This window comes from Gymnoscopelus microlampas (genome assembly GCF_963454915.1).
Source record: "Gymnoscopelus microlampas genome assembly, chromosome: 14".
NCBI classification, from domain to species: Eukaryota; Metazoa; Chordata; class Actinopteri; order Myctophiformes; family Myctophidae; genus Gymnoscopelus; species Gymnoscopelus microlampas.
The window spans coordinates 30,244,844-30,257,610 of NC_139951.1; the positions used below are offsets into that span (position 1 = coordinate 30,244,844).

Here is a 12,767-nt window from a genome sequence, read left to right on the forward strand (position 1 = left end):
GCAGAGCATGATGAACAGACATATATATCGGGTGGAAACCTTGTATGTCCAAAACTGTTTAAAAACTATCTAAGATGGCGATGCGAGGCGTTGTGAGATTGTAGATCGGCTATTTTCACTACTTTTGTGCGACACTCTTGTATCAAGAAGTAAGTTATTAATTTACAGAAAAACAGAAAAAGTTGAAATATGGAGATAAAAGGTTTCTACCCGACACAGCGACGATATACAGTCAGACAGATGCAGAGGCATTATAAACTCCTGTTGATGTTTACCTCATAAAAATGCCATCTCCAAACTGCATCTCTTATTTGATGTTTGCCTCACTGGCTGTCAAGCCAGAGGCTGCTCATTGTGTGTGTGTGTGTGTGTGTGTGTGTGTGTGTGTGTGTGTGTGTGTGTGTGTGTGTGTGTGTGTGTGTGTGTGTGTGTGTGTGTGTGTGTGTGTGTGTGTGTGTGTGTGTGTGTGTGTGTGTGTGTGTGTGTGTGTGTCTCTCTCTCTACGGGTCCATGGTGTATATTCATTTATTTATGCTGTCTGTGTGCATTTGAGTATTCACGTGCGCATGCAAGCTTTATTTTGGGGCATGTTTGCGTGTGAGCGTTCACTGAATGCAGGCGATGATGTGCAGTTGGAAAGCAAACAAAAAAGACAAAACAAAAAATCACAGTCAAAAGAGGGAGATGGAGAGAGATGAAGAGAGAGATGAAGAGAGAGATGAAGAGAGAGAGAGAGAGAGAGAGAGAGAGAGAGAGACACACACAGAGAGAGCGAGAGAGACAGAGAGAGAGCGAAGGGAAGAGTCAGAAATAAACTTTAGGGTGCAGAGAATGGCTGTATGGCTTTGACAGAGAACTCATATGAATACAGTGTGATGGCAGCAAAATTCCCTTTAAATGTGTAGATTTTAGGCATCTCTCTGATGCTCTTATGCACAGCATCATACTTAACGAACCCATTGAACTGATACTTAGCGAACCCATTGAACTGATACTTAGGGAACCCATTGAACCGATACTTAGCGAACCCATTGAACTGATTCAGTATGACGGGACGACAATGGCTGTCAAAACGCCACACCAGCCGCATGTTTGTGCATGTGTGCCACCGTGTTTGTCTACCTACATGTTGACATGTATATGTCCTTGTATATATGTTTTTGTGAGTAGTTGGTCTTGGTCCATGTATATTCATGTGTTTTGTGTGTACACTATTTGCATGTGTTTAAAGAAAGTGATCAAAGAAGCATCATTGTGTGTCTGATCATGGCTCTGTGGGAGACATTATGTGGTTTTATATGTGTATACTGTTTGTTCATGCACATGTGAATGGATGTCCTTGTGTGTATAGCATGTCTCTGTGTATGTCTGTGTATTGACATGGGCAATGACTGGGCATCCATAAATATATAAATACAGTACATATGTACTCATGCCTATACAAGTGCTAACTTATGTCCCCATGTATGTTTATGTATGAAACTATGCATGCGTGTTGTGGTGTATTTGTATATTTCTATCCATATGTAAATACACACTTTGTATTTGTGTGTGAATTTCATGTCCCTGTGTGTATATCTGCATGCGTGAAAAGAGAAAATGGCAGTGGTGGAAAGTAACTAAGCACATTTACTTAAGTACTGTACTTAAGTACAATTTTGAGTTATTTGTATTTCCAATTTCCATTCTATCATTGCATCTATTTTCAAATATTTTAGTACTTTTACTTTTGGTACTTTAATTACATTTTGATGCCAATGCGTCTGTACTTTTACTCAAGGAAATTTTGAATTCTGGACTTTTACTTTTTATATTGTAGTATTGGTACTTTTACTTAAGTAAAGACTTGGAGTACTTTTTCCACCACTGTCTGTGAGTATAAGTATCTGTGCTCACATTGTACAGAATGTGTCTGTGTGTGCAATGTGTGTACGTGCACCCTCACCTTGCAGCCCTCACAGGTAATACAGCGGTAGTGGTAGCCTGTGGCCTTGTCCCCGCATACCACACAAGGCTCATCCTTCTCCAAGTAGCTGGGGATGTACCCTGAGAGAGAGAGAGAGAGAGAGAGAGAGAGAGAGAGAGAGAAAGGTCAGAGGTGACATAACTTAAGAATTGATATAAAGCTATGTAGATTCTTTATCAGTCACTTTGTCCTCTTTGTATCTTACTCTCTCTTAGACGCAGCACACACACACACACACACACACACACACACACACACACACACACACACACACACACACACACACACACACACACACACACGTTACGTGCAGAATGAATCTAAATTAGTTGCAGATAACGATAAATAGATGAAACCAATCAACATTCTCAACATTTAGCAAGAGAATGACTGCACTGCGATAACACAACCAGCTTGCAGTGTCACAACACACACACACACACACACACACACACACACACACACACACACACACACACACACACACACACACGGCAGTTCCATACATAAAGAGACCTCATGATGTGTGCCCTGGGGACATTCATCACATGGAAGTCAGGACAGGCCGTTCCCTCATTCAAATAACATGCAACCTTTATCTGTGACGCCCCTTTGTAAAGCGATATTTCGGGGGTTTTGATTCAGAAAGCGCATGCTTAATCCTTAAATCATCATCGTTGTTCTTTTTAAAACTCGACATGGGAACGAGGGTCGAATTCAATTCAATGTCAATGGGGTAAAAAAGGGGAATTCAAGGGAATGGCACAGGAGGTGACTGCATCAGACTGCATCCTGAATTGGACCGCTCTGAACAGAATGGCAGAGAACTGAACGGAAACGAGTTGGAATGGATCGAAAGTGTTGCAGAGATCAACTGAACCGAACTGAAGGGAACTGCACATCAAGAGGAAAGGGACTGCATTTGGAAAGATTGCGATAAATTTGCGACAAAGAACGTGCGGGATACTAATGTGAGGAGCATAGCAATTTATGCTCTCTTCTCCGCTCACGAGCCCGACAGAAACGGCCGAACCTCCACTTCCCTCATTCTACTTCTGCTGTTATGTTTGGACCAGGGGAGAGCCCATAAAGTCTGTGGTGGCGTATGCAACATTTCATCACATTAAAAATTAGTTTATTTTGCCGCCTATACATGAAAGAAAAGAAAAGCAGAGTAAAAAAAAAATTAGGGGGAGAGTGGAAAGAAGAAAGAAGAGATGAAAAGAGTAAAAAGAGGCAGCTTAATTCTCTATGCTGTTTGGTGAAACAGCATAGAATATTACAACAAGTTTCCCCCTCTGCTCAATTCAGTCCAATTCACTTGATTGGAATAAATGTTAGGTGAACCACTTCACCGTTCTATCATCTAGCATCTAAAGCACAACAGCAAATGTTCTCTCTCAGTTGTTCTCATGTCTTGTTTCAATTCCAGCATGCTGTGGCATAACAAAAGGTGTGCACGTTTTGAGGAGAGCATCCCGAAACGTGTCTCTGTATATCTCTCTGATGCTCGTCTCTACTCCGCCCTCTCTCTCTCCCTCGCACAGTGCTCTCCATCCATAGCACGTCTCTCTCTCTCTCTCTCTCCTTCTCTCTTTACATCTCTTCCTGCACTCTCTCTGACTGTCTTCTCGTTTTTTCCCTCTCTCCTTTTCTCTCTTTTTTCAAAGTCTATCCTTCCCTCTGCCTCAGGAATAGGACAGCCTGTTCTTTTCCGACGCGGACGAGAAGAGGACTGAGTGAGCCTGAGTGAGCGCAGAGACACAGGAAACAGCTCATTGCCAGCCATTTACTGTAATATATAGCTGGGAAACGGGCAGAGGGAGGAGACGCTACAATGCACGTTTGCACAAAAATACACAAAGTGCATGCCCACACAAACACATGGACAGCCACTGGTACATCTTTGGACACTAAAGGGACGTCATAGGGAAAACTGTAGACGAGTGTACAGTACATGTCTTTAATGCATTTACCTGCAAGTACATTAACGTGGGTCTCACTCTCTGTGTGTACACATTTATCCACACATGTATGTCCTATATTATTTGTTTTGCTTGTCTGTGATTTCAAACGCGCGCGCGTGTGTGTGTGTGTGTGTGTGTGTGTGTGTGTGTGTGTGTGTGTGTGTGTGTGTGTGTGTGTGTGTGTGTGTGTGTGTGTGTGTGTGTGTGTGTGTGTGTGTGTGTGTGTGCGTGTGCGTGGGGATAAAGGTTCCGCATGAGTCCTGCCTGGCAATGTCGGTTAGACCCTGCCCTTGGCTCAACTACAAACAGAGTTGGAGGATGGATGGGCAAGGCGGAGAAGAGAGGAGAGGAGAGGAGAAGAGGTGAAGAGGAGGTGAAGAGGAAGGAGGGTAAGAGATCAGACCAGAGAGAGAGAGTGAAAAATAGAGAGGGAGAGGGGGAGAAGAAATGAGGGAAGAGGTGGATGGTGGATGTAATATATGTCATCTCTGGCAGGAGGTCTGCCAGGCCAGACGCTGCCTGGTTGATCCTGTGCCAGTCTGTGGGGGCTGTTGTTTGGAAGCTGAGCCCAAAATCAATATGGCTGCAGCCCTCTCTCTCTCTCTCTGTCTCTCTCTCTGCCTGTGGCCAGGGACCCTCCCATGAATGACTCTGCCAAGTAATCAGGCCACCGATTCAGAGTGTGTTAGATGAAGTGAGAATTAAGAAAATATAAATGTCTTTGCAACAATTAAGTCATGATGTGGCCTCCTTCTTCAGATACACTTCATAGTTTTTTGTCATTGTTTAAAAAAAAAAAGAAACATATGACATAAGAGATACATTTTCCTGTGATGACGAATCAGTCCCAGGGCAAAGCAGACTGAACAACTTAAAACTTAATGAAAATAAACAATATTATTACATGGCGTGGTTGAATGCTTGATTCTGATTGGTCAATCGCTGAATTCAGCGGTGTGTTATTTCTGGATAATGACCGATGAGCTCAATAACAGACCGCTGTCTAATCAAAGACTCAGAGCACCTGCTCATATCAACCTGCGCTGCTTGATTTTATGCTGTATCCAATATGACAGCCATGTAAACAAACACACCATGTCATTGACAACTAAACATTGCTCTCAAGAATGTTATTGAAAACATTTGAAGCGAGAAATACACAATGCAGCAACCAAAAAACTATTCTATCTGATCAACTCCTCCTTGTTTTCCAAAGCGACCGCGTCCGTCCAGCGCAACACTTTCATTGCCGCAAGCAAGGAAATACTTAGTTTTGTTGTTACTTTTGGGTCAATGTATTAATTTATTTATCAAGTAGCCGTGCCTAATCACCCGGCTTAATCACCCTGTCGGAATTTATTTATCAATAATGACCGGCTACCCGTCAATTATTCCTTGCATAATGAACGTTTTGCACACTAGCCTTTGGGGGCCAAGAGTTTGAAAGTGCCAGTGTCAGACACAAGCTCTTTGTGTGCCCAGGACCACTGTGCTCCTCCCATGACTGCCAGTGCCAAAGGTCTGCCAACTTCCATTACCAGACCATGCTGGACCGTCTGTCAGGGCCTACACATTTTCTATTCAAATGCTCCACACTTTCCCAGACCGAATGTCTTAATGCAGATTTTCTGTTTATTGTTTGTTCATGTTTGACTGAGGGTAATAATATTAACGATACCTCCTGATTCTCAAGAGAAAGCAAGGCAAGAGTTGTGTTTAACCCATTTAGACATGAGGCCAATTTTAAAAATGCCTTCTAAATCCTAACCTAAGTTTTCAGAAAATAATAAATGTTGCTCACAAATTAACAAAGTATATAGTGTGCACAGAAAATGTGATTCTTTTTTTATTATCATTTATGTGTTCCAATCTGAATATGCATTGGTAATAGTATCCATAGCAATAAGCCTCATCCCCAGAAAATCTGGTGGCTGTAAAAATGGTAGGAGTAAAGTAAGTGAAAGAAAAGCAACCATCTGCCCATGAGATTGTTTAAATTCTGTCCGAAAAAGGCTTCAAAAACCAGCCAAGCAGTCCCACGTGTAAAATTGTATTGAAGGATATCTAATGACATCATTAAGGTCAAGGTAAGTGGGCCGTATATAATACCTCGATGACAGCGACTCAGACAGACATATTTTCCACCTCTCAAATGTAGCGTAGCAGTGAGCGTACGCTTCAAGCAACGGCAGGCGAGTGCACCGGAAGGCAGAGTGCATGCTGGGAATGTAAAAAGGGGGCGGGGGAGGCATTTGGGGCTTTCTGACTGGTTAGCCCCATCACTGGCACGATGACAGATGCATATGAACGCATACGTTTTACCCCGCAGATGCTACCCACTGCTGAACACCCCACTGGCGCCTTGAATATTTTCTCGTCTCAATTCTTCTGGCTGCCTCTCTCTTTCCCTCCTTCTCTCGCCGTCTGTTTAAAATGTATTTGCTACCCCCTGGCTCGTGGGATTTAGGAGTTGTCTGTCAGACACGGGTGCCGCATCAGAGAAGAAAGCGAGCGGAGCGGAAGACATTGGTTTGCCAATGAAAGGCTGTGCGCTACGTTACCTCTTTCTGCTCATTCTGCTCAGGTTACACATCGGGAGCACAATGTAAACAAGGTGATGGTGAGTCAGGTACCGCGGCTTTCACAAACTGAGCAGGAGTGGCAGCTAAAGCCTTATTTATACTTAGTAAATGGCAGATCTACAAGCTCACAACGTGTCACGAAAGACAATTTGACTTCCTGTTCTCCTGGTAATTTTCTCACCGAGCCGCATAGCGTTGTGGTTTGTAAATGTACATACAGTACTGTACATCATGCTGCTATGGCAACCAGCCGGACTAGGCTGATGAGAACAGAAAGTGAAAGGGAGTTTACCCCAGTGGTTCTGAACATGCCACGAGGGTATTGCCAGTGGGCCCCCAAATAATTGGCAAAACAATAAGATTTGACTGATAATATAACATAAATATTTGAAAAAACATAATTAAAAAAAAATCATGGTATCTTTTCTTTAAAGCCTTGGGGGAAAATGTAATAAAATGCACCTACCCAAAATGCACCCATCTGACCAATTAAGTGGTCTCATGAGCCTATGAACGGTTTTCAAGTGGGACCTGATCCAGAAAAGGTTGAGAACCACTGGTTTACAAGTGGATAAATTAACATTGAGGACATTTGACAACCATCTAGGCAGTCGCAGCGCGACCTTCCCTCCAGTCTATGAGATCGGGAAAAACATACATCACTTTTAGCCAAATGCTGTTTCAAGAGGAGCTTAAATTCTTAAATGTAGAATTCAAAATGCAATTATTTTTCCAAAATGGTCAATAGTGCTTCTGGAATCAATGTATTATTACACTATAGGTTGGCACTGGAAAACATTAAACAGCTGAAAAATGCTAAAAATAAATACTGGAGGGGCACTTTATCTGGTCAGTTCAGTTGCCAATATGGTACATGTACTGTAAATGTACTTATATCAATACGCTTGACAAAAGTACAGTCACAATGAAGGAGTAGTATGTAGAAATGAACAAAATAGACAACAATTTCAGATTGCAGTCACAGCGTAGCGTCGGTATTAATGCAGCAAGGACCGATAAGTTATGTAACCCAGACATCTGTAGAATGATATACATAAGTGTATATTGATAGCATAAGTACCACATACTGTCTGTATGTCATCTACAGAATGTATAGAGGACATGCATGCTGAATGTGTAACATATTGCTCTGGGTGTGCAAATGGAACAAATAGGCGATATAATAGTACATTTGTAGCAAGCGAGGGACGGCTCTGCGTGGGAAGTGAAATCGTTTTTCAATGGAGACACTCGCTGCAGTAAAAGGCTGTGATCTATTAAACCCTGCCATTCTGCCACTTCAGGTGAGATAGAAGGGGTTTTGTTTTTGTTTGTAGTGGCCACTTTAGAGACGTGTGGAGCATAGAGTGTTTCTCTCTCTCTCTCTCTCTTTCTCTCTCTCTCTCTCAATAGAAAGTGCTTGGAGTCAGGTGCTCACCAGTAACACTCTTCACCGAACACTGGCTGTTCTTCCTCTTCCTCTTCGGGCCATCGAGCCACCTGAGAAGAGACAGGAAGAAAGAAAAATAATTACATTAGTGAATGGACTTCACACACACACACACACACACAGTAAGTGACACGGGTGACATAGGTGTTGGTGGCATCAACCGCTGCCTTTCTTTTTCTCTATCTCTCTCTCTGCCTAATTGAAGCCTGCACAGTGGCCACACACACACACACACACACACACACACACACACACACACACACACACACACACACACACACACACACACACACACACACACACACACACACACACACACACACACACACACACACACACACACACACACACACACACACACACACACACACACACGAGAGGTGTGCAGAGCCCAGAGAGGTGCTCTTAGCTGACCGCCTGTTCCCCACTGGGAAGCATGAAAGTACAGTGGCTGGAAAGAGAGAATGAGACAGACAGAGAGAGGCGGTGTGAGGGAGAGAGTGTTGTCTATTAGTGCGGTACAGGAGGATGTGTGCAGACTCCCCTGGGCTGTGCTGCTCTGTACTCTCAGACTGCTGCTGATCGGCCCCCAGCTCTTTAATGCCGCCGCTCAGAGACGGAGCTGCACTCCATTATAGCGCCATCAATAAAACATGGGCATGCTCTGCTGAGATAGAATGTACCGGGCTATAGGTTGCATTTGCTCAGTAAGCAAGTTACAGGGACGTCCTTCACTTGGGAATTGGGCAATTACAGGCGAAAAGTAGGTTCTTCTCAGAGCCCGGGCCGTTCTTCGGCTTAAACAGGCTTTTGCGGATGTGTGCCTGTTAGAAATCCCAGACTGGTGATGGGGGGGAGGGGGGGGGTATGAGTGTAAGGAAATCGACAACTGACACCCCCGCTACCCCTTCCTCCGCCAGACACTGTCAAATTGCACTTGAGCAAGGCACGGAACCTCAGTGGCCGACAGCACAACAATTTGCGGTCACACTGGGTAGCTTGCGGGTATGTGACTGCATGTGCGTTGGCCTCCCCACGAACTGTAACAACCTCCTATTGCTGGTAACAACAATGTCTTCCTAATTGGTCTGCCTGAATGAATAATGTTGAAAACATTTCACAGTCGTATCTACAGGGAGTAATGTCATACACCCACCGCAGGTCTGTCAATGTCCTGTTAGAAGCCAATATTGTCTCTTAAACTTGTAATTGTAACATTGGCTTTGCTCCCTTCACATACAGTAGACTGTTTCTTATGATCTTGGGACCAAGAAAAGCTATTGGAAATACATTGTAAAATGCCTGAAGTGTCAACGCTCTAACCAGTTTTTATCATTTTCTGTAAAGCTGAACTTTTTTCTCTATCTGCAGTGGTTCTCCAGCAAATTGCATTGTTTTTAAAAGGCATGATGAACAGATGTTATGGAGTTGTTTTTCTCCAGGGAGGAGACTTTCATTGATTGAACAATGTAATATTATGTCTGGCCTCATTAATGCTTCTAAATGACCCGGGGGAGCACCCACTTCACCTTATAACGGAGCATGCTTGGATATTTCTTGCTGGCAAGCAACATGTGCCCTGGGAGGATATAAATGCCTGCTCAATTTGGCAGTTAAGGATATTGAGCCAAAATGCCAACTGCATCCGCACTTCGTGTTCTACCTTGACTCGAACTGCAACACTGACTTGTTCTTAAGCTTGCCTTTGCCCTTTTGAGAATGCATCAGTGGGATTATGAGCTGCATAATAAAGCCCTGTTGAGTAAAAGTTCTGCTGTCACTACTGTATTGTTTTTCTGTGTCTCCGTGTCGATCTTGTGAGTTTTGGGATTTGCCCAACCCAGGGCAAAAATTACCCATACTAGACAGTAGACAAACGTGGTGGTGATTGGACATGAGACCTAAAGAGGGCACCTGAACACTAGAGCCCGACAGATATCAGTTTGGCCAAAATATCGGCCATTATTCAACTTATTTGACAACATCATCAGCAATTATGCAGCTGAAGTGTCCTGATTTTTAACCACTTTCAACCTGGCGTTCCTATTTAGCTTGTAGCTCAGAAAATTCTTGAATAGGGCCTAAATAAAATGAGGTTCAGTTTATGTGTATTTTATATTTACTTGCTTGTACATTGTATCATTAAAGTTAAATGTTATTTTCATATATTGAAGTTTATTTTAATTTTATTTTTTTACTAAATATCGGTCAAGACATCGGAAATTGTTGGTCTAGGACTCTCCGAAATCAGGATCGGACCCGAACATCTGGCATCAATCAGACTCGATCCAGCAAAGGTGGACAGCGAGAGACAGCGATCCACGGCAACTGATTGACACGCTACGTTTCTTTGTTTGTTTGCTTGTTTTTCATTTTTATGGACAAAAAGTGCATGTTGGTGTGGCTGAGAGAGAAAGCATCTGAGAAGCTGCCAGGGCAGAATGACAGGGTGGGGATGATGGCACACTGCCAGGAAAAATAAGGTAGAAAAATAAGGCAACTGTCTCTCTCTGCTCCCTCCCGGCCCCATCATCAAACAGAGTCACGCACCATCGCTGGGGGCAACACCGCCAACCTGTCAGGTAACTGACAGGTTGACGCCCATGTTGAAGCCCATACACACAGGACCTGTCTTTGCTCTTGTCCTCCCTGACTATGCTTTGTTTCCTCCTTCCCAGCTCCTTGTCACCTATCACCTCACAACACCCTGTGTCCCGACCCCGTCAAGGCCAAGTGAGATTGTCAGACGCTGGGAGTGTTTTCCTACTTATCCAGGCATTAGATGGCCCATGATGAACACACTGATGATAGGAAGACTAAGTCATCACACACATACATGTGCGCACGCACGCACGCTGAGTCAACCCTCAAATAGCTTTAAGTTAATGAAAGTCTTTTGAAAGATATTTCTCTCTCATTCAGACAGTGAAAGAGAGAGCGAAGGATATATACTGTATATGTTTATATATATATATACTGTACACATAGAGAGACAGAGACCATTCCTCATCTTCATCTCAAAGAGAACATAAATAATTTCCCTTGCTCTGCTTGAGAGATTACTGTACAAGACCTGAGTGTTAGGTAAGTCAAATAGCACCCACAGGAGAGAAGAGGGGAAAAAAGGAAAAGTCCAATAAAAACAGAAATCCTTGCTGGCATGTATCAGTCAGTTCAGCAACAGTGCAGAGGTGATGCCTGGCTGCATTTGTTGTGGAGTTTGTGCACGTGCAGTGTCAAGCGATCCACCTCTTGTAACTACAGTACATGAAACTTTGAAGCAGTGCTCTGTCAAGTGTGGAGAAAAAAAACTCCCAAAACAACACAACCCTGCAGCCCACTCTGTTAGACTTTGGGTGCTTATGTAAGAACGCTTCACAGCCTGGCAGGATTTTAAATTGGACCACGCGGCCAGGGGGGAACGTGCTGCCACGCAGCGCAAAGAAGACAAGTTCATAGACGAAAACATGCATTCAACTTTTTTTGACGTTTACGAGCCAGGGCAAGTCTCCGGCTCTTTTGGATTTTCAGCTTGTAAACTGACACTGGATGTATTGCGACATACTTGTGTGAGTGTGCAAAGTCCTGCCTGTTGCACCATGCACTCTGCCAGCGCAACTTAAAGCACCCATGGACATAAACACAACACATACATGCAGATAAAAAGAAACAGATGTGGACACAGTCACACACAAACGGAGAGGAGTAATTCTATGCTTGGAACACTGCGAGTGTGTGGAGCAGGCAAACAAGTCGCGCTACTCGCAGAGCGTGCAAGAGACACACATAACAAGGGAGACATAACAGCGACGGTAATATGACATTCTTTAACAGTGAAATATGATTTCACCCTGACCTGATGACGCAGTGCGAGTGCAGAATATGCATGGCGGAGGAGCAGCAGAAGTAGTTGTAGTTGCGGTCGTAGCTGTGTGTTTGGCTGCTGAACAGCGCACGCACACATCCAGTCTCTCTCTCTCTGTGGATGTCTGTCTCTATCTCTGTCTTAGAGTCTACTGTACACTGACACCTCTGCCAGCAGTGCTAAGTTTAGCTCCCTGGCTAGGGACCCGAACACACACACACACACACACACACACACACACACACACACACACACACACACACACATACATACACACCCTCCTCCTCCTCCTGCCCTTGCTCTCTCTCTCTCTCTCTCTGTCTGTCCCTCTCTCTATACTATCTCTACACTCTCTGCGGGCCTCTTGCACTCTCCTGCTATCCCCGCCCAGCCTGTCCTGATTGGACCGCAGCCAGCCTTTCCACCTGTGACTTTTTCTTCTTGACAATGGTTTTTGCAGGGTGACTGACATGTTATGTTTGACATGGCGACTTAACAGGTAACTGCCAGGCTGGCAAGTTACAGAGCCCTGTGTATGAGACTCTGTGCTATTTTTAACACGGTATAGGATTTAATAAGGCCATGGCTTCATGACTGTAAATGATAGCAAAGAGCATAGCTTTTGCAAGCACCACAGTGAACGGTGGGTTAGTGGCGCAACCGCCGGCGATCCAAAACAGGAGTCAGCACCAGTACAAAATGTCCTTGAGGATAATGCCTGGCAAATTAACACCCAAAAAATAGAGGCAACTTTTTTTTATCTGGCGACTCGCTGCTTTGAAGTGTGCAATCCAGAAACAGAAATAACAATACAACTGAGCCCTAAATAGTCCAGCAAAATATATCGAGAGCAACCACTGAGCAAGGCCCCTATCCTATGTTTAGAGTGCCACAGTAGCCTATTGTTTGGACGCACATGCTACACAGTAAAACCCTC

General features: G+C 44.0%; 1 protein-coding gene across 4 annotated transcripts in view; it reads right to left on the reverse strand.

Moving 5' to 3' along the window:
• The window catches only part of LOC311060592 (thyroid hormone receptor alpha-B), a 169,922-nt gene that overhangs the window by 14,835 nt on the left and 142,320 nt on the right, over window positions 1–12,767 (reverse strand). For 3 of the 4 annotated variants that reach the window (XM_084078821.1, XM_084078820.1, XM_084078819.1), the window contains 2 exons: window positions 7,954–8,015; window positions 1,946–2,046 (listed from right to left, as the gene is read on the reverse strand). In XM_084078821.1, coding sequence (XP_083934947.1) covers window positions 1,946–2,046; window positions 7,954–8,015 — 163 coding nt within the window. Of the gene's footprint in view, window positions 1–1,945; window positions 2,047–7,953; window positions 8,016–11,821; window positions 11,944–12,767 lie in introns of those variants that run through there. The other variant, XM_084078822.1, reaches the window with a different exon arrangement.